Genomic DNA, 22,781 nt, shown 5'->3' with positions numbered 1-22,781 from the left:
TGTGTATGTGGTGTGTGTGTAGTGTGTGGTGTGTGTGTATGTGTGGTGTGTGTATGTGGTGTGTGTATGTGGTGTGTGTATGTGGTGTGTGTGTATGTGTGGTGTGTGTATGTGGTGTGTGTGTAGTGTGTGATGTGTGTGTAGTGTGTGGTGTGTGTGGTGTATGTGTGGTGTGTGTGTGGTGTGTGTGTGGTGTGTGTATGTGGTGTGTGTATGTGGTGTGTGTGTGTGGTGTGTGTGTATTAAAGGACAAGAGCCATACCGATGTGCCGGCCGTAGCACCCTGGAATGTTGTAGGTAAATCGTCTTGTGAACCATCTAGTGAAAAAGAGTGGTTTAAGTCTGATTCAGCGATAGTCTTTCCAGATGAATTGACTTCGGCCTATAAATAAGATATACCCAAGAGCAGTGTTAGAAGAAGAAATGTATCAGCAATCAACCACTCCCTCTGGGTCACCCTCATCACTCCTTTCTCACGAGCTACATCACCAGTCAGCTAGCTTTGGGCCGTCTGCATCTGCTATATGCCAGGTCTGACAGGAAGAGCACAAGACAGCCTGCATTCTCAGCGGCTGCTACCTGCTAAGAACAATGCTATGGCTCCTAGCCTCAATTCCAAGAATCCTTGCAAACTAAAGCTTTGGGGTGACTTTTAGATAAAAGTCTGACGTAACTATGTGAGGCTAGCTTGGGCTTTCTCCAACAATAGTAAACAGTCCCAGGTTAACCTAATTACTGTAACTGCTCAAGTAAGCTGTATGTATTTATTTCCTCAATCTGAAAAATCACAATATTCAAAACAAGAAAGATTTTAGGTGTAGAAGAAATCCAGGGAAGATCTTTATACTTCCTCTTTCAGGAACTATGATAAAACTGAAGAAAAAATCCAAGAACTGAACCCAGGAGCACAGAGGGCAGAAAGGCAGGTCAGAGGGAGAAGGCAGCATATGCTTAATATGGGCTAATTAAATTCCAGAAACACAGTGTGTTTACTCAAAGTATTAAAATATTATATAAATTTTATATTTGGGTAAAAAGGTAGAAAATTAGGAACATGCTGAAATATTAACAGCAGTTAATCTCAGAGGTGAGGTTACCTACTTTGTTCAAAAAGAACGAGAGATGGGATATTTCTGCGGGTGAACTGAGGGCAGGGTAGTGGTGAAGGACAGAGTGCTGGGAGGACAAACGGAACTGGGCATTTCAGGAGCGATGTAGAAACGTAATGCAGCGGGAACTTCCTGGAATTTATAAGGGTGATTCTAGCGAGTGCTCCCGGTAATGGGGGGATACTAAGCCTGAACTGGCCATCTTCTATAACCAGGCAAGACTTCTAATGGTGGGACTGAGACATCAAGCCAGACACAAAACCTTCCACCTCCAATCTGTTCTGCCTGCAAGGTGTGCTGGGCAGTGGTGGTGCTGCACTAGTAGGAATGGCCAACCAATGACTGGTCCAACCTGAGGCCCACAAAAGGGACCACACCCTTGACTCTGCCTGGATAGCCCAGAGATCTAGGATAGAACCAAACAGGACTAACATAAATAGATGGACGGACGGATAAATGAATGAATGAATGAATGAATGAATGAATGGATAAATGAATAAATGATCCCTAATGATTTTCTGCTATACTTATAGACTGGTGCCTAGCCCAACTGTCATCAGAAAAGCTTCAAGTAACTGATGGGAGCAGATGCTGAGAGCCACAGCCAAACATTAGGCAGAGCTCAGGGAACTCAGAAGAGGGGAAGGACTGTAGGAGTGAGTACAAGAACATGGCCCACAGGATCTACTAAGCAGGACTTACAGGGGCGTACAGAGAGTCTGCATGGTGCTGACCCAGGCCCTCTACATATATGTTATGGCTGTGTAGCTTGGTGCTCCTGTGGGACTCCCAACAGTGGGAATGGGGAGGGGGTACCTCAGACTCTTATGTCTGCTCTTGGGACCCTCCTACTACTGGGTTGCATGCCCAGACCTGGTATGAGGGTTTATGCCTAGTCTTATTGTATCTTGAGCTGACATGTTCAGTTGACAGCCCTGGGAGGCTTTCTCTTTTCTGAAGGGAAATGGAGGAGGAGTGCATCTGGGGGAGAGCAAGGTTGGGGAAGGACTGGGAGGAGTGGAGGTAAGGAAAACTGATCAGGATGTAATGTATGAAAGAAGAGTAAGAGAAAGAAAGGGACAGAGAGAGAGGGAGGGAGAGAAGAGAAAGGGAATAAAAAGACTAGGATTTATGAAGCACTATGTGGTATACGTGTTAATTAACATATCCTGACAAAAGTCCGAAGAAGGTACTACTATCATTTACAGGTGTAAGGGGCACACGATGGTAAAGCACTATGTCTGGGATGTCAGCAGTAAACGGCAAAGCTGATCTGAATGCAGCCTTTAGCAGTCTAGCTATAACTATACCCCAAAGTCTGCATGAGTGTAGCTTATATATTTTGTATTAAGAAAACACTCTTTATAAAAATCTCATGTCAGTAGAACTACATTACTTCCCTTTTTATCTAGAGTTCAGCAGTAAACAAAAAGGTTACATAAACAGATCTGTTTAGGAGTTTATAATACCTTAAAACTAATTTGTCTCGCCAGTTCTTTGGCTTCTTGGTCAGCCTGGCTGGAATCACTTCCAGATTTTAAAGGCAATAGAACATCCTTCATGGCAGAGCCACAGCCTTCACAACAGAAATCTTGTGATCTGGTAGGAAACAATGTTGTTCAATGAGCATACATCAAACAGCTGAGTACTAACTCCCCTTTACAAGATACTCAAATGGCAGCTAGAGTGCTCTCCAGAGGACCAGGGTTCCATTCTCAGCACCCATATGGCAGCTCACAGCCATCTGTAACTACAGATCTAGGGAACCCAATGCCCTCTTTGGCCTTCACAGATGTTGCACATACATGATGCACAGATGTACAAGCACGAAGGCAAGATATCCATAAACATAAATCAAAAAGAAACAAATCTTTAAAAACATTTTAAAGATACTCAAATATGGAATAACTAAAAGAAAAGGGTACTTAACAACTTTATAGCACAGTCACCCACAGGCCATGAGACAAGAGAGCAACTGTGTTCTGAGGAAAGTAAATGGTTCATCAAAAAACAGCTTAGGTTTCATTTTTAAAAAGTAAGTTATCTAAAGAAAGCTTCAGATCTACAGTGGCAACATATTTATGTAAACTGTCTATTATACTCTGTGATACCATCCTGAAGAACCCAGACCACGAACCTAGTCCAAGTCTGTGAAAAGGTCTAATATAAAGCTCCAATTATATCTTAGCAAAAACATACAACCGGAAAGAAGTCAATTAAAAATAGAATTTATGAGCTAGGCAGTGGTGGCCCGAGTCTTTAACTCCAGCACTTGAGAAGCAGAGGCAGGCAAATTTCTATGAGTTCGTGGCTAGACTGGTCTAAGAGTTCTAAGACAGCCAAGGCTACACAAAGAAACCCTGTCTTGAACAACCAAAGAAAAAAAATAACAGTAATAATAATAATAATTTATGCTGGGCTTGGAGGCATACACCTTTCATTCCAGAACTCTGAGTTTGAGGCCAGTCTGGTCTATAGAGTGAGTTCCAGAACAGCCAGAAAGAAAATGGTACTTTGAGTTGAATGAAATTTTATGACTATATAGAAAAACAAAACTAAGAGAGGGCAAGATCACCATCATATCACTACCTAATAAAAATTTCCTTTATTTTATCCCAGATCACTTATTGAATATCTGCTACATAAATTGAAGCTATATGAGCTGCTACAAAGATTGAGTGGGCTCCTTCACAGCCCCGGGGAGTTGATCTTACAGTCAGCTGTATGTAAACAATGGCTATGGCTCCTCCCACTTGTGACGCCAATCGAAATGGGACAAAGGGCCAGTAACGCTTTCTAGGAAATTCTGTTTCACTGGAGTAAACCAAATCTTAGTAGAATGCTTCCAACTACTTTATTTTCTAATTATTATTTAATGAGTACTGGTGTTTTGCCTGCTTGCTTGTCTGAGCACCAGATGTGTTCCTGTGCCCACAGAGAAGAGAAGAGGGAAACTGGATCCTGTGGGGCTGGAGTTACAGACTGTTAGGAGTCATAATATGGGTCCTCTGGAAGAGCAGCTAGTGCTGACCACTGAAATCTCTCCAGCCCATCAACTACTTTTAAACGAATGAAATAGTTAGGCTGGCAATACAACTTAGTGGAAGAGTACCTGCCTAACATGGAATGAAATCCCGGGATTTCAAAATACTACAAAAAAAAAAAAAAAAAAAAAAAAATCATGAGGGGCTGGATAGATGGCTCAGGGTTAAGAGCATTGCCTGCTCTTCCAAAGGTCCTGAGTTCAATTCCCGGCAACCACATGGTGGCTCACAACCATCTGTAATGAGGTCTGGTGCCCTCTTCTGGCCTACAGACATACACACAGACAGACTATTGTATACATAATAAATAAATAAATAAATAAATAAATAAATAAATAAATAAATAAATGTATATATATTTTTTAAAAAAATCATGAGATCAATTTTTTTTAATATTCTGATCACTCCAAGGAAATTTTCAGAGTTGGATTTCTACAATGCTAAGACTGGATCCTTAACCACTAATACCACTCGGCCCTAACAAGGAACTTACTTTTTGGCAAGTGCTCTTCTCTCCTCGGGTGTGTAATCTAGAGAACCTATGGCTCCCTCTCCTTTAGTTGGCATAAAACCAATGATGGCCAGCAATGCTGTCCTTACTGAAACAGAAAATGAACATCAATTCAGTGAAAGGAGCTGGGGCAGGAGCTGGGTAAGAGTAGATGCTATAGTAGTAGCTGGGTTCGGGTAGAAGCTGGGTTGGGGAAGAAGCTAGGGTAGGAGCTGGGCTGGGGTAGGAGCTGGGTTGAGGTAGGAGCTGGGGTAGGAGCCAGCTCAGCAGCGCAAGCGCAGGGACCCATGCCCCCTCTATGCTTGCTGTAAGAAAGAAAAAAGAGCAGTGCATGCTCTACCCATTCTGGGGAAGCAGACAGGAGGCTCCTAGGAGCTTGCTTGGCCAGCAAGCCTAACAAATATGCAAACTCCAGGTTCAGTGAGAGACCTTGCCTCAAAAAATAGGGTAGAAGAGAATTAAGGAAGACACCCCTCAACAACTGTTGGCATACACATCTGCACACAAACATAAGCATGCGCAGGTACACACACACATACACACACACACAAATACAAAATAAAAATTTTAAAGGGAACTAGGTTTACTCTGGAAAAAAAATCTGAAGGTTTTCAGGAGATATGAGAGGTTATTAAAGTTTTATACAAATTTAGACATGGAAAAATATTTGTTAATTTCCAAGGGTACTACATATTAGCCAAAACATCTTTACTCTCAAGTGTATTATAAGCAGCTTCTATTGACTAATACTCACTGCTCCACGAAGGCTGCCAGGTTTCAGGATGATGCCCTGAGATGCTTAGGCAGATCTTCTTGCCCACTTCAAATCGCCCATTAGCCTTAGAAATAAAGAACGTATTTTAAAAACTGCAAAAGTCTATTTAATACCTTCTGCTTTCCAAGAACCAATACATACCATAGTTACATATAAATAATAATTTTAAAGAAATTTAACTCTAATAAAGGAGCGGTTTTTTGTCCTCGTATAGGCATTCAAAAACATTTGTTAAAGGCTGAATAAAGTTTTTTTTTTTCTTTTTTTGAAGGTGCACTGGCACCTCTCTGAGCAGCTCAGCTGGAACTGATGCCATGCCTTGTGCCTACTACAATCTAGGTTTGCATAAAGAGAAGACACATAGAGGCCAAGTCACCTGACATGCTGGAGGAGACTTTAAGACAGGAGCAGTTTTTCAGAAGGTTAATGCCATTTAATTAGATAGAATGTGGTAAAGGAAGAGCGGAGACCATGACTTTGATTTGGGCACAAAACTGATGGTTTATAGGAAAGTTACCAATGACATCGAGCAGGCAGGCAGAAATAGAAGCATGCTGATGTCAGTAAAAGATGAAGACTCTTGACACCTTTTTCAGAGATGACCACTGCAATCCCGAGCAGGTGAACAGCCACAGGCTGAAGGAGGTGAGGAAAAAGGCACTAAGGCAGAAGCACCGCTGGGCGGAGGCTGACTCAGTCCTGCCTCATCATGGGTCATGTTCAGTAAATATTTGCTCAATCAAAATTGAAAGTGACTTTTTTAAGAAAGAAAGTGAACAAGAAGGCAATACTGACTACTGACAAGGACAGGGCTCCTTTTCAGTGTTGATAAATCCAACTGATCCACTGGCTAACTACTGGTAAAAAGCTGTTATCTATTGCCCAACACACACACACACACACACACCAGCCTCTTTCTCCAAGCTATAGTCAGTCTCTCTCTCTCTCTCTCTCTTACACAAACACACACACATCTCTCCACCTCCTCCATACACCAGCCCCTTTCTCCAGGCTGCAGTGATATTTCATTTGTATTTTAATAAGTAAAGCTTGCCTGAAGATCAGAAGGCAAAACAGCCACATTGGTCAGCCATACAGGCCAAGCACTGGTGGCGCACACCTTTAACCAAAGTAGCCACACTAGTTAGTCACAGAGGCCAGGCAGTGGTGGTATACGCCTTTAGTCCCTGCACTAGTGAGAAATATAAGGCAGGATGAGACAGGAGCTCGCTCTGTCAGTCTGGAGATTTCACAGAGATAAGAGCTCTCTAGTGGCTTGGCTGCTTTGCTTCTCTGATCTTCAGGTTGAATCCCAATACCTGTCTCAGGGTTTTTATCGTTCATGCTACAGCAGACCTCTTGTTTCTCCCAGTTAACTGAAATAAGTCCTGACACGGGAGCCTAAAGGGCTGCCCAAGCCTTCATATCAACATCAACAGTTAGCAGTAACAGCCAGTGCTTGCTGAGCAGCTTCTAGATGCCTGGAACTTTAGGATGTGGCTGTACAAACAACATTCCATCAGACAGAAACAAAGATAATATACAACCTCCAGGCGGGGAATGGAAAGAGCACTCACTGCTCAGGGCCCTGGCCAGCTGACCCTAAAACAAGCACCTTCTGCACGCTCCAGAGCGCAGCTGGAGCTAGCACCTGTGTCAGAGAAGACTCGATGAACAGGATGAAGACTGAAGCTGTAGCAGTTCTCGGGTAAGTTTCAACAGACATTTGTGAAACGATTGCAATAGTCTACACACGAGTAAGGTCATCAAAGAGAAAACAAGGCAACAAAAAGGTCTGTGTGTGTATGGATGGATGATGTGTGGTGCCTTTTTCACAGTTAGGAAAGGATTAAACCTAAGTGAGAATGGGACAGTTTAGCAATCCAGAGAGTTAATATACCAATGTTCTTTCTTTCACATGAAAAGAGAAGACAGAAAGGCAGAAGTTCTGAGATACAAACAGAAATAAAACAGCATTTATTAAGGTTTCTAAGAGCTATCACAGATCCTGACCTATTCTTTCCGTGTCAGCCATTACAGCTCACTGCATATATGAGGAAACTCATGAAAATGGTGTGAGATGGATGGGAAACTGGAGCTGACGCGAGCTGCACTCAGCATCACCACGTCCAGGCGGCATGTCACGGAGTCCTAACAACTGTGCTATGACATTATGCATTCGCCAGTATCACCAGTGCTTCACAGATACAACAGCTTTCTCGGGGTTAATCCGAGGAGAAATTATTGCACTTCTATGACGTAGGTGCTGATGGCAAAATTAGAATATTCTACTTCATTTCTTATAAATATGCTGACTACATTTGAAGATAACTGAAGATGTTACCCACAAGCATTGTAAAATGCCAAGAACTCTTACCGTTAGCAGAATAATGCTCGGTGGTTTCATGGGGTACTCTGGTGGCAGAACTATGCGTCCATGATAAACTCCTCCATCAAAATCAGAATCTGGGGGCCCTCTAACTGTGAAGTGCCATTCAAAAAGGTTATCCTAAGCAAAAACAAGAATCCACAGGATCAAGAACATTTAAACATTTTATCATTTTTATTAATAGTAACATTAAAAATGCCAAGTGAGGGAAATCAAATGTTTCCTAATAGTGCTACTAGCCTCTAATGCTCAAGATGCCTCAAAAGTCATAAGCAAAAAGGTGTTATTTAACATAAATTTTATGTTTCATAAAAGATGAAATCTCTTCTAACTAAATATTTAATTTGGTTTAAAATTTAAATTTAAAAATTATATATTCATAAATAAGATCCATTTAAACTGGAAATTAATGCCTCAAAAAATCAATTAGTGGAAATAGTCAAATCATTAGTATATATTTGAGTTGTCTTAACAAAGCTTTAAAAAGTATTCTTCATTATGTATAACTGGCCAGTAATATTAGTAATGTACATGTCACTGTACATTACTAAGTTCTTACACACACTATCTCTTCACTATTACCATGAAAACCCGACTATGCACAGTCAGCACCCTCCTTTCAGAAAGAGCAGAAGAGATGCTTGTGTCGGTAGCTGCAGAGACCCCACAACGGTCTGAGTCTTCCTGAAAGTGCAGTGCGTGGTTTTTACTGACCCTCCCTCCCTCCATACTGAACACCAAGTAAACATCACTCACAGACAGAATCCCTAAGTTGTGTTGCCAATGGAACCAGACAAAAGGCTAATAAAACACTCATGAAACAGAATACAGTAGATCAATAAGAAGCTCAAAACACATCAACAGTCAAAGCAATGGACACTGCAGCACTGCAGTCCTCAGGAGAGACAGAAACCAACCTCCAGAGGCTGAGCGTGGTAATGATCGGTGGGGTCTTTCAATTCAGCCGCTTCTTTCATCAGTCGTTTAACAGCTAAAAGAAAATGGAGATATTTAAAACATACTTGTCCAAGTGATTGGCACAGGCTGATAAAAACCTTCCTAGCCAGGTGTGGAGGCGCATGCCTTTAATCCCAGTTCTCAGGTGGTAGAGGCAGGTGAATCTTTGTGAGTTTAAGGACACCCCGGTCTACGGAAAGCAGACAGAAGAAAACAGGTCCTACCTACCTGCTTTCCCTTGAAAGAAAACCAGGTAGTTGAAAAACAAAACGCAGGAAGCTCTCCAGACGGGTAGGAACAGGCAGAGAAGATAGAGTGAACCATACAAAGGGTAGGTTAGAGTGTGGGAGACACAGGCTAATGGGGAAGCAACTCCCACACACAAAACCAGATCAATCTGGTGCTGCTTTTCATACAGTGTAGCCTGAGTCTAGGTTTTTTTGATCTAGGCTTTAAAAAGTTCCTAGCCAGGATTGAGGGCACACAAGTGTAACCCCTGAACGCAGGAGGACAAGACAGGAAGATTTCAAGTTTGAGGCCAGCAAGACTTTTTCAAACAACTTAAACTAAGTTTACTTCATAACTGTTAATATTCTTTTCCATCTACTACTCTAAAGTGAGTTCATCCACTTTATCAAATACTTCAAGTACTTATTAGGAACTAGAAGTAGCAACTACAATTATAAAATTCTAGGGCATCAAGGAGCTTAGAGTGAAGAGGCAGTCGGTATTAACACAGCATGAAAACATCTTTAGTAGAAACATACATGTTCGACACAACCTCTCCCTCCAGATTCTAGACACTCAACTTCGTTCATTTCTCAGACACACCCTACCTTTTCTCTATTCCAGGCCTCCTTACATATTGTTTCCTCCGTTTGCAAAGCTGTTCTGGCCAGCCAGTGTCTGCAAGCCTTTAATCCCAGGACTTGGGAAGCAGAGGCTGGCAGAGTTCAGAGGCCAGCATAGTCTACAAAGTGGAGAAAAAAAAAAAGCTGTTCTGGCACCTGTCACCATCTAGACTGGCTCCTACATATAAGCAATGCCTTTTGTTATTGTCTTATTTCACTTTGGATTTGCTTTATTGAGACAGGTTTCACTATGCAGCCTTGGCTGGCCTGGAATTCACAGAGATCCACTTGCCTCTGCCTCCTGAGCACTGGGATTAAAGGCAAGTATCACCATGCCTGGCCTTCAAGCAATTTCTTCAGAAAGGTCCACTTAGTACTTACCTGTCCTTTCCAGAGGGACTAGAGATTCTCATGTGGGCAAATGAAAGTGTCTGAAATAGGACAGAGACTAGGACTCCTCTTCCAATGATCCTAATGGCCAGTCATGTTGGGACCAGCTTGAGTCTCTTCCTATGTGATGTCACAACACTGTATCTACAGTACCTGTTTAGCCCTTGTCTTTCCTGCTAAGTAGTGGAAGGCTCTACTTCACTATGGCCTCTTCAGAGCTTAGAACAGAAAGTATAAAAATACAACAAATGAATGTTAAAGTCTTCCATCATTTCTCGTCCAAGAATCTGAAACTGTGACTGGCAACATTTTTTAAATGAACTTGACATTAAAAACTTTTATTCAACACTGATAAAAAAAAAAAAACCAATCCCTCTCTGTTTTGGTTGAAAAGGTCAGTGTGGAAGGTCAGGGCCTCCCATCTAGAGGCCCGTGGAGGGAGACTGAAGGCTGTTAGGATGGCTCAGCAGATCTTGTTCAATCCCCAGGACTCAGGGGCATGCCTGTTTGTAAAGCCAGCACTACTGTAAGACAAGGTGGAGACAAGAAAAGCACCTGCAGGCCAACTAGAGCACACAGCAGAAACAGCAAGAGTCTTCATCAACAAGGTGAAAGCAAGAACTGACGCAGGAAGGTTGTCCTCTGACCTCCACACATTCACCTTGGCACACGCACACCTGCACACACAATCATAATACTAACAATGATGCTAACAGTGATGTCTTAGGGTCTGTATTGCTGCAACAAAACACCATAACTAAAAAGCAAGTTGGGGAGGCAAGGGTTTATTCAGTTTACACTTCCACATTGCTGTCATCACCAAAGGAAGTCAGGAAAAGAACTCAAGGAGGGCCGATTCTGGAGGCAGGAGTTGGTGCAAAAGCAATGGAGGAGAGCTGCTTACTGGCTTGCTCAGCCTGCTTTCTTATAGAACCCAGGACCATCAGCCCAAGGATGGCACCACCCACAATGGGCTGGGCACTCCCCCCAATTGATTACTAGTTAAGAAATTGCCTTACGGCTGAATCTTACAGAGGCATTTTCTCAACTGAGGCTCCTTCCTCTCTGATGACTCTAGTTTGTATCAAGTTGACATAAAACCAGCCAGTACAAATATAACAAAAGTCCTCTTCTATTACTTCCCCTACTGACAAAAGCACTTTAAATAAGGGTCTATCCTCACTCCCAAGGTAGTTAGTTCATGGTAGGGAGATCATGCGGCAGCTGGCTGGTTACACTACATCCACAGTCAGGAAACACAGAGACAAGTGCCAGAACTCAGCTCATGTTGTCTATCAGTCCAGAACCCTAGACCATGGGATGGTGCACCCCACAGTTAAGGTTAGCCTAATCTATATAATCCAGTCCCTCACAGGAAATGCTCAGAGGCTCATCCACTGTCAGCCTGACAACCCAATGTTATGATGGTTAATTTCAACTGTCAATTTGATGAGACATAAAATCACCTGGGACATAAGCCTCTAGTTATGATCATAGGAGATTATCTTGATCTGATTATTGAAGTGGAAAGATCCACCCACTGTGGATGGCACCATTTCCTAAGTTAGGATCCTGGACTCTGTGCACGTATACACATATATACCTATACATATAATTGTGTGTGTGTGTGTGTGTGTGAGAGAGAGAGAGAGAGAGAGAGAGAGAGAGAGAGAGAGAGAGAGAGAGAGAGAAGAAAGAGAGTGGACTTTCTGCACTTTGACTTTAGATACCATGTAACCACAGCCTCAAGCTCCTGCGGCTACAATGAACTGTGAGCCAGAATAAATGCAATCACCCTGCAGCTGCTTCTGTCAAGAGTATTTTATCACAGTAACAGCAAAGGAATCCAGATAAAAACTAGCCATCACATTCCTGTTTTAAAGCCACTTAAAAATACCGATTCCTAAGGAGAAGGGTCTCTATGGAATGTCAAGGTACAAAGAGCTGCCAGGCTAGAGCGGTGCCTTCCTCCTGACAGCCCATCTCTTGCTTCAGCCCCTGCTCCTTTCTCCTTGCAAGATTATTTCCTAGAGCTCTCTGACTGTGGGAGACAACATCAATTAAAGAAGGGACTGACAGCTGCATTCCTACTCCTAAGCCGTTTATGGAGGCCATCTGGTCTCTCCGGATCAAGACTTTAGGCTCCATGGCCCCGGCATCTGCTCTCCTCTTTCGCCCAGCTAGTTCACTGCTTACACTACATTTAGAACCAGAAACATACAAATAAAGGGATCTTTTATAGGCCATGTCTTCCAATCATCAGTTCCCCTGGGAAGTCCCTATCTTACTACAGCCAATTCCAAAGACATGGTGAATTTCAGGAGGCAGGTGCATTAAAAACCTGAGTCCTAAATGATGCTCCCAATTGCCTCTTCCTGTTCCCAAGAATGAAGGCATGTCAGCAAAAGTTTAAGAACTAATGTTTTTACTTACAAAGACACTATGAATGTGTTTACTTTTTTAAAAAAACTGAAAATGTGACAGAGAGTTGCTCAGTAGGTAAAGGCACTTGCCACCAAGCCTGACAACATGGAGTTTGACTTCTGAGTCCCACCTGATGGAAGGAAAGCACTGAGTCCTCTTATCTTCATCTGAGTGCTGTGGCGCACACACACACAAACACAAACACGCACACTAAATACATAAACACTAAAACAACACGGAGGGCTGGAGATAATCCAACACCAGCAGATAGGAAATGAGATGTTTACTTCCTTTCACAGAGCCATTAATCTACAAATAATGAAGGTCTGAGACTAAAACAAAGCAAGCATTACCACCAAGCTTCTTAGTATTTTAACAAGTTTTATGGCTCATCTAATTCACCTTCTCGATAAAATCAAAATCGTCTACACCAAACAGGAAAAATTTTTTAAAACTTTCCTTTTAGAATACCATAATCTTTGAGGAAACTAAAAACAGGATGAAATTTATAAAAAGATACAAAAGTTAATCAAAACTCAACATACTCTGGAAATTTATTAACTCACTATGTAGACCAGACTGGACCTCACATAGATCTGCCTACCTCTGCCTCCCAAATGCTGGAATTAAAGGTACATCCTACCATACCTAGCTATCAATGTATTAATTTCTAAAGTTGCTTAAATTTTATCATAATCTCGAGTACGATAACCTATCAAGATTGAGCAATTTGGGGCTGGAGAGATGGCTCAGAAGTTAAGAGCACTAGTTGCTTTTCCAGATAATTCCCTGGTTCAATTCCCAGCACCTACATGGCAGTTCACAAACTGTTACTCCAGTTCCAGGGGATCTGACACCCTCCCTCACACAGATATACATACAAGCAAAACAATTCACATTAAAAAAATAAATCAATAAATTAAAATAAATCATTAAAAAAAAGATTGAGCAATTTCCTGACAACATTTCACGAGGCATTATTCGCTGACATTCACCCAAGTACGTCTGCTGATCTAGAGCAACCGTGTGACTAACAAAGTACACACAACTTACCACAGTTCTACTTTCTTTTTAATTAATTGATTTTATTTTTACGTGCATTAGTGTTTTGTCTACATGTATGCCTGTGCTGGGGTGTCAGACCTTGGAGTTACAGACACTTGTTAGCTGCCATATGGATGCTGGGAATTGAACCCAGGTCCTCTGGAAGAGCAGTCAATACTCTTAACCACTGAGCCACCTCCCCAGCCCCACAGTTCTAGTTTTAAACTCCAACTAATTCAACCATTCTGGCATCAAATTGGTAACATTCAAGCATTTCTACTTTCTCTGCCTCTTTTTAATTCTTTAGGTTGTAAGTGATAGGCTGAAGACAAAGGATGTGGTCCCTTTAAAATTCAGCTGTGTAGCTGGCCAGTGGTGACAAACACCCTTAAATCCCAGCACTCGGGAGGCAAAGGGAGGTGGATTTTTGTGAGTTCGAGACCAGCCGGGTCTACAAAGTGCGTTCAAGGATAGCCAGGACGGTTACATAGAGAAACCCTGTCTTGGAAAAAAAAAAATCAGCTGTGTAAATATCATTCTGGCACAGGCATGGCCCATTTTAAATAAATTTCCTAAAGTATGATGGATTCTACAACCGGGCACTGAAGGACACTTGCTTGTCAGTATTCAAGCTGACAACATTCTGTCCAGTCAATATCCTCGGGCTTTTCATTTCTCTAGTCTGAACTTTTTTAATCAAAGACTCACAATATCCCATATGGATGTTAGACTTTAAAGTCCAAACTAGGAAACGGTGTGGGAAAGAAAACACAAAAACAGCAGCAAGGGTACTAGTTCAAGAATCAAAACCCTGAGCTTTTTATTCAGAGCTAACGGGATTTCTTCTCCTGACAAGTTTATCAGGGTACATTTAGAATAAATACCATTTACAGAATCCAGTAACACATATCACACCAGCCTTAATATTAGAGAACTGATCATGGTTTGGAGGGTTCGTTTTTGTTTTTTGGTTGGGTGGAGAGGACGTTTTTGGTTTTTGCATTGTTTTTTTTTTTTTGGTTTTTCGAGACAGGGTTTTTAATGCACCAGAAAAAAAAAATTAGGCCGGGATTGTCTAAATGAAGGAAATAAATTCTCCGCGTGAATTCAGACAAATTAGCAGTCCACCCCCATCCAATCATGATTAATTTTCAAGTACACAGCTCAACTAGTTCAGTTACAGGACATGTTTTTCAATGTCTATAATTCTGTTCTTCTCCGAACACTGAAATGGGATATTTCAACGACAGATCCCCCAAAATGCGAGTCAAACACCTAACAAAGTTGCTCGGCAGCGACAGAGAGGGTCCAGAGGATGCGAGTACAGCCAGAAGGTATACGGTCAGTACTTCCCGCTGACGTCGCCTGTACACCTGCCCTTGGCAGGACCGTCGCCAGCTCCACTAGGCAGGGACTGGGAAGGGAACGTCAGGAGCCACGGGGCGACAACCGGCCTGGGGCTCCGCAGCGGCCGCCCCGCCCTGCGGCCTGCACCCCGGGACCCGCAGCGGCCTCGCGTAAAGCGCGAACCCGGAATAGCCGCGAGAACCGGGGGTACGCGAGCCGGCCGAGGCGCCGCTCCGAGCCTCCAGGGCCCCCGCCCGGCCGCCCAGCCGCCCCAGCCCCGCTCACCCGGGCTCTTCAGGTTGTAGCGGGTCTCCATGGCGGGTCTCCCGCTGCCGCTCCCGTCGGCGCCGCGGCTGCCCGGGTGTCGCGCGGCGGCGGACGCGCCTGCCGAGGGCCTCCGCTGACACCGCCCAGTCCGGCCCGATCGCGGGCGAGGCGCGAGGCGAGGCCGGGCAGCGGGGTCCGCCTCCCTGAGGGCCGGCCGGGCGCCGGGGCGTCGCCGAGCCGGTAGCCGGGCTGCGGACGGCCTGCGGGGATGACGTCAGAGCCAACGCGCCGCTGTGTCACCGCCCGCGCCGGCTCTGTGAGGTCGGCCTGACGTGGCGGGCGCTTCGTGGCGGGACCGGTGAAGACCGGCGGCTTCCCCGTTGTTCCCCGGAGCTCGCGGGATGATCGGAGGAATTAGGCCCCATGTCTCACGTGACAGGGAATGGCTTCTCTTACCCGGTGGAGGATCTGAGATCTGGATTCACATCCTCAATGTCTCGAGCAATAGGCAAATAGCTACTGCCCTGCCTTTAATGTCTCCCACTCTAACTAGCATTTGAGTGTGTGGCGAATGGGGTAAACCTTGTATCTGCCGTCGACTGGTTATGGGACCGGCACGCTAGTTCTGGTGGTCATGCCTTTACCTTGGCTTCCAATTCCCGTCCTATTAATATTGGCCATAATGTTTCGTATAGGGCTCCCCAGAACTGGGGTCTGTCGCAAACTTTTACTAGCTCTGCTTCATCTAAAAATAGGTACTTTAGCCGGGCGGTGGTGGCGCACGCCTTTAATCCCAGCACTTGGGAGGCAGAGACAGGCGGATCCTCTGTGAGTTCGATACCAGCCTGGTCTACAAGAGCTAGTACCAGGACAGGCTCCAAAACCACAGAAAAACCCTGTCTCGAAAAAACAAAACAAAACAAAAAAAAACTGATTTCTTAAATGAGTTATGCCTGACTAGCCCTCTGAAACGCTTGGCCCTTGAAACCCCTGTAAAATGATAAGTAAAAAAGGCCAGTGGTTCCTGTTTCGATAGCTGGTTTGATCGGAGTCCATGCTAACGTCTTACTCATAGGCCCCTTGGATCCTTGCATCATCATCGTGAGTGTAATGACTGGGCCCTGCTTAATTAACCGATTATTTCTCAATCCCTGCTCCTTCATAAAAGTCAAGTATTTGAAAAGTAAAAAAAACTGCAGAGTGAGGTGACTAAGGTAACGTCATTTTGTCCCGATCTTACCCTGACTCCATTTTGTGTCTGGTTGGGCACTTTTTCAGCCCCTACCTGATCTGACCAGTCACGTCTGCCTTGGCAGCACATTGGAACTTTCCATGGCTCAGATGTATAACCAAAATATCTGCTCAAAAGTCAAAACAAATGCCACCAGGTTGCCCTGACCTGCACCTGACAATGTCACTGTGGTTTCTCTTTAGAAATGCTGTACCCTGGGCTTTGGAGCTGAGAGTTTCTTTGAGGCAAGACTCTGCTCATGGTCGCTGGCTTAAATAAAGGGTTGTAATTTGACCTCGTATGTGTGGTGGTCCGTAACGTTACACCTGAACTATAACGGCAATGATATAGGATAATAACTTGTACCCGAATAAAACTGAAAACTTAAATGAATTGCTTGATTTCTTTTCTTTTTTTAGCCCTGGTTCTCCTGTGCTTAATTTCTTTAAGACTTCAATTGACTTCACCCATTTAAAAAACCTGTTATTTTTAACACTCTGATGAATATGAAGAATAACTTATGAAGAATCAATGAACTGATCAAGCGTTCAACACAAAGACCTTGTCCCAGGTTGTGAATGTTGAGGGCAGAGAACCCACATTCAAAGGGATTTGGTTGATCTCTAGGGGGGAAAAGGGGGAACACATGGGGATTATAACTCAGAACTGCCAGCCAGGGATACACAGAGAAACCCTGAAGTGTTTTGAACATTTGTGGTAGCTCCTGAGGCAGCTTTAAGAGAGAGAGGGAGAGAGAGAGAGAGAGAGAGAGAGAGAGAGAGAGAGAGAGAGAGAGAGAATTCTCTTTAGGATCATTGCCAAGAATAAAGTGAAAAGTATTCCAAATTAGTCCTGGGTTGAACCTTTTTGAACCTTTTGTCTCCTCTAAATTGTAATTTTCTTCTAGGAAGAAGTTGGTTTTCTGATAAAATAAAGCATTCTTTTGACAGACCTAAACTTTTTGGGGGAAAATTCCCTTCCTATCCAGTTAGTCAAAAATTTTGTAACCTTTAAGTAGTATTACTTCCTTTTCATCAACATATTTCCCTCTGTACATGTTTCAATTTAGAGAAAATTGAAGCTGAGTTTTCTCCTGCAGCAATTAAGATTACGTTTTGACATAATTTGATGCCAGGTTTGCTGCTGGTGGTTTTTTTCAGCTAAAGAAGGAGAGGCCGTACTTCCTACTGAGCTGACTTTATACAGAGGAGAGCCCCCAAAGGGCCTGATGTTGATGGCGTTGAGAAGAAAACAAAAGGGAAGTACCCTTATTGCTCTTGTTTGGAAGGGGAACTCCAGGGGCAAGAGCACCCAGAGACTGGTGGTAGGACCGGAATGACCACAGGCCCCTGCAGGCCTGGTTAGGAGGTCCATTGCTAAGCAACGACAGGGAAGGTGTTACATTGGAGGTGAGAACACACAAAGAATGAAGGATCAGTGGAGAAGCACATTGGAGCTGGATTTTGTTTACTTCTCTGTTCACCAGGTTATCAGTTGACTCATGGGGTTCATGTCCCACCTGAGGGAAAGGGGACATGACCCTGGGGATGTTGGCCATGCAAGCGTATAGTAAATTTAACTCAATCACTTGTTTTTTAAAAACTAAGAATTTTTTGTTTTTGTTTTTTTATGTTTTGGGGTTTTGTTTTGTTTTTTTTTGACAGGGTTTCGCTGTGCAGCCCTGGCTGTCCTGGAACTCGTTCTGTGTAGACCAGGCTGGCCTCAAACTCAGATATTTGCCTGCCTCTGCCTCCAGAGTGCTCCGATTAAAGACGTGAACCCCACCAAAAATCAGGGTTCTTTATATGAGTTCATATTGAACACACTTTAAGTTTACTTTAGTTGTTTTGAGTTACTTGAGGCTTAACTTGAACAACATACACAGAATACAAGTGGATCTAGCTATAAACTGTACTCTCCCTCCAAGCTTGTCTCTGTAAATGAATTTCATTTGTGCTTAGCATGACTGCATGCAGAATCATGCTTAGAACTAATGTAAGCAGGTTAGATCCCATCTCCTGACCCAGGTTCTAGTGAACAAAAACAATATAAAATTTTCAAAAATTACCCATAATAATAACATTTATCTGTAACTGAGAAGCAGAAACAAAAACAAGAGTCTCTGGACTCGGTGAGGCAGAAACAAAGGCGGACCATTGATTGACACAGGGCAAGGGAGTCCCCAAAATAAAAGGGCCGTGTCAGAAGAAGCAGACTTGGAGACCCCAGAGACCTAGCATAGCTTCTGGCTTCAGTCTCCTGCCCAAGCAGGGCAGCTAGAGGGACCCAGACACACACACACACACACACACACACACGCACAAAAAAAAAAAAAAAAAAAAAAAAAAACTGGCACCCATAGTCACTCTAAGGTGGAGTCCTGGACCATGGGCTGCCAGGATGCCAGGCTGCCTGGGATCTTTGTGGAGAAGAAGAGGGGCTGCTCTGCTCTCACCCACATCACAGTCCAGCTCTGGGGACACCCACTGCTACCACACACCCTGTGCCACAGGCCATCTTGCCCCAGCTGGGACCTTGTCACATAGAACTTGCCCCCTGTGGGCTCAGGGAGGAGGCCGGGTGTTAACTAGGTTCTGGCTCTTTGGGAGGCCATGCGTGGGAGCAAGCAAGGAGGGTAAGAAGGGTTGAGATCAGACTCTGAGGGGCAGAGACTCTGGGAGAAACAGAGGAGGGCAAGCTGGGCAGGAGGGACCTGGTGAGGAGAGAGGGGCATGGAACTTGGGAGGGAAAAGAGAGAAGCAGATGGGGAGTCCCCAGACAAAAGACAAAATGAAAGACACAGAAGACAGAGTCTACTGGAAACACCAATATAATGCCATTTACAGCATCACTTTTTCCTGTGGCTTTTTAATCTGTATTTTCTTTAAGATTCACTTGGCTAATATCATTGTGAGCCGTGTGGTATCCCCCAGAACTGCAGAATCAGGGATGAGGGAAAGACCCTACACGGATTTGCGCTTTTGTTTTTATTTAGACTGTGGTTTTGTGTTTTGTTTTGTTTCTTTTACACTTTGAATCTTTGTTTTTTAATTAGTAATGGGCTAAGCTGGCTCAGCAGTTAAAAGCACTTGCAGAGAACTGGGATTCAGCTGGCAGCTCACAGCCATCAGCAACTCCAGTTCCAAGGGATCCCATGCACTCCTCTGATGTCCAGCGCTGGACACATACACACGCAGACAAGATACTCACTCACAGAAAACAAGTAAAGCTAAAAAGGTTTCTGTCTTAAATTAGTAATGAAGATTACAACCTGTATCCTCCTTTCTCTCGGTTCTTATGAACCAATGGACGGGTTTGGCTAGAGGGCTCTCATCGTCTAAATTCGGCTCTAGAGGAAACACCTGCAGCTGTGATCGAAGTGTGGCGGGGGTGGGGGGCATCCGATGTGTTTGCAGACAGCTGGGCAGTGCCCTCTGGCGCATCTCAAGAGCTCTTCATGCAGGGTCCCTCGGCCACTCTGCCTGTGCCCTTTTCCCCCTTGTCCCAACCCTGTCACTCCAGTCTATCACTCCCCCCACTTCCTAGTTAGCCAGTTACTGATTGGTGAATTTTCAAAGTCTTCATACCAACCTACATACCAATGCGTCAGTTTCTACTCGCTAGGAAGCAATCTCAGTAAATGGCTGAGTTCAATACTTTTAAGCCGATTGTTGTTTTATTTTTCACTGTAATAGCCACAAACTTAAAAAAAAAAGTTCCTAAATACATGTTGCACTCTTCATTAGGCAGACACAGGTCCATACATACAGGAATCACGGAACTTCTGAGAGCACTTCTGGGGCCCCGGCATTCTGGGCAATAGTTACCCACTTGTTATAGCACTATACTGCTTTCCGTCGACACTCAATGTGCAGTATAGGCAAAGCTTGACAGCCTAACCCTGGACTTCCGCATTCTCGGCACTCAGCACCCAAGAGGCCCACAACCTGCCTGTCCCATCAGAAAACATTGGCACTGGTTTTACTTCCCCAGAGAGCTGAAGTAGAGTTGAGGTGCAGGTATTTGTAAACAGTAATATCTGACAGATGTGGTAGGGTAGGAAGTAGAATTTTTGGACTTTCAATCCGTTGGTTTTGACTAAAATACTGTTCAGGAAGACAAGATACCTTTTAAAATCCTGAAATGGTAGCCATTTTCCGTTATAAAAGCTACCCACCTCGAATGGGCGCAGAGAGACAAAAGTCATGCCAATCACTGATGAGGGGTGAGCTTGGGGACATGCAATGGAGATCATGATTATTAGAAGGCTCTTGAGGAATCATCGAGGAAAGAAAGAAGCAGCACTCGGGAGGCAGGGGCAGGTGGATCTCTGTGACTTCAAAGCCAACCTAGTCTACAGAGTGAGTTCCAGAATGGCCAGGGCTGTTACACAAACAAATCCTGTCTCAAAACACAAAAAAAAAAAAAAAAAAAAAAAAGAGAGAGAGAGAGAGAGAGAGAGAGAAAGGAAGGGAAGGAGGGAAAGAAGAAAGAAAAGAAAGAAAGAAAAGAAAGAAAGAAAATAAAGCCCTTATTTGTGGCGATTACTAGTACACAGAGTGAAACAGCCCTCTGGCCCGAGGGTGCCTTAATGATAGAGCACTCACGGGCGCAGCAGTGCCTGGTGTAGATCCCAGCACTAGGAAAAACCAAAAGAAATTACAGATAGTACAGAGCTGTAATCCCAGCGCTCTGGGAGGCAGAGGGCAAGACCGCAAGCTCCAGAATACCTGTCTTAAACAAGCAAATTGGTCTGCAATCCAGTAAACCCTCCACTGACAGTAACGCACTCAACTTGAGGTGTGTATGATCTGAAACACCAAGAAGGCTGTTAGGTCATCCAGTACATCCTGACTTTGAGGAAGGAATGAGAAGGAGAGGTGAAGAGCTGAACAGAATTGTGGGAGGAAGACAGTTCATCTAACCAATATTTTATATACTTTGTGATATAAATGCAAAGATTTAAATATACGGATAATTTAAATGGACTTTATATCATTTACATGTATAGCAATGTACATTAAATAGTGCTTTAAATCATATAGTTTTTGAATTTCAGCACATAGATACATGCACCATGTGCATGCAGTTGTTTATGGAGGCCAAAGAGAGCATCAGATTCCTTAGAATGTGAGTTAAGTCATCTTTTTTTTTCTTTTTATTTTTTCGAGACAGGGTTTCTTTGTGTAGCTTTGGAGCCTATCCTGGAACTCACTTTGTAGACCAGGCTGGCCCACAGTTGTTACAAATGACATACTATCAACAGTCAAACAGTGTGCTCGATTACAAATGACACCCAGTCTGTTTGTTGAGTGCATACTGAACTTTAATCGCACAACAGCGCCACTGTTTTTATGAATTCCATTTCAGACAGTTGGCATATAACCCACACATAATAGTATTGCTGTGATTTTTAGTCGTTTCTTATTTAAGGATTCAAAATATATAATGTTCACAAAATAACACTTGGTAAATGTTAATCCGCTTTTATTTCTACTCCTTTGAAAACACTCCATCCTGATCACTCACACTGATCTTCATGACTAAAAGTTAGCTAAGACGGCGGGTCAGTCCGACCATAACCCAGAAGTACTTGACTCAAAAATCAAAAGCCTGTCCTGCTCTACAAATCTTCCCTTTCGCAACTCCTAAAACCAAACAAAACTGTCCTAGTGCGGCTGCCCGTAGCCAGGAGTTTGCCCTTTCTGGGTATAGTTACACTTGAGCATCACCACAGATCTACACAGTGCCTTAGGCCAACTCCCAAATCTAAGAGAAAATATGAAACGAATGTGAAGATCTGTAGTAATCCCAGCCCCAGACTGGAAAACCTCACCGCTCAGCTGTAACTCCTGCATCTTTAGAAGTCATTGACACACGAGGCCGCAGGCAGGAATCGATCCGTATCAGCATGAGTAACGAGAGTGCGTCTGTGATCAGGAACGTTGGCCCTATGTTCCAGGATTGATCACACGCCCGTGAAGTGATGGGCTTTTAAGGCACATTTCAACAAAAACCCATCATATAACCAGCTTTAAAATGGAAGCTCCACTTCTACGTGGCAATTTTATGTGGTTTACCAGACAGGCAGATGTCTTACCTAAAAAATAAAGTCTTATTAAAAATGCAATTCTCTGTTCAATGAGAAATACTTTGTAAAAACTATTAAGAAAAGGAACCGGGATACAAGCTTAATGAGAACCTGCCCAACGTGCACAGAGCCCTGGGCTCAGTCCTCAGCACTGTTCAAGACAAGCATGTTGGTGTACTGCTATGATCCCAGCACTACGGGGCAGTGAAGGCAGAGGGATCAGAAGTGGGAGATAATCCTGGGCTACACAGCAAGTTTGAGAGCAGCCTGGGCCATCTCAAACCAAACCCTGTCTCAAAAAAACAAACAAACAGCATCCTCCCTCTCTCTCTCTCTCTCTCTCTCTCTCTC

The 22,781-nt window shown here is 43.7% G+C and overlaps 1 protein-coding gene across 1 annotated transcript in view; it reads right to left on the bottom strand.

Moving 5' to 3' along the window:
• The window catches only part of Ube2j1 (ubiquitin conjugating enzyme E2 J1), a 20,264-nt gene extending 4,898 nt beyond the window's left edge, over positions 1–15,366 (bottom strand). Inside the window, exons 1-7 of the mRNA XM_005361953.3 lie at positions 15,127–15,366; positions 8,746–8,819; positions 7,817–7,948; positions 5,419–5,503; positions 4,647–4,752; positions 2,579–2,708; positions 263–382 (exon numbers count right to left, since the gene is read on the bottom strand). Coding sequence (XP_005362010.1) covers positions 263–382; positions 2,579–2,708; positions 4,647–4,752; positions 5,419–5,503; positions 7,817–7,948; positions 8,746–8,819; positions 15,127–15,157 — 678 coding nt within the window. The 5' untranslated portion in view covers positions 15,158–15,366. The remainder of the gene's footprint in view (positions 1–262; positions 383–2,578; positions 2,709–4,646; positions 4,753–5,418; positions 5,504–7,816; positions 7,949–8,745; positions 8,820–15,126) is intronic.
• Positions 15,367–22,781: the final 7,415 nt, after the last annotated feature.

Source organism: Microtus ochrogaster, linkage group LG5 (assembly GCF_000317375.1).
Source record: "Microtus ochrogaster isolate Prairie Vole_2 linkage group LG5, MicOch1.0, whole genome shotgun sequence".
NCBI classification, from domain to species: Eukaryota; Metazoa; Chordata; class Mammalia; order Rodentia; family Cricetidae; genus Microtus; species Microtus ochrogaster.
This window is presented reverse-complemented; position numbering and strand designations above follow the sequence as displayed.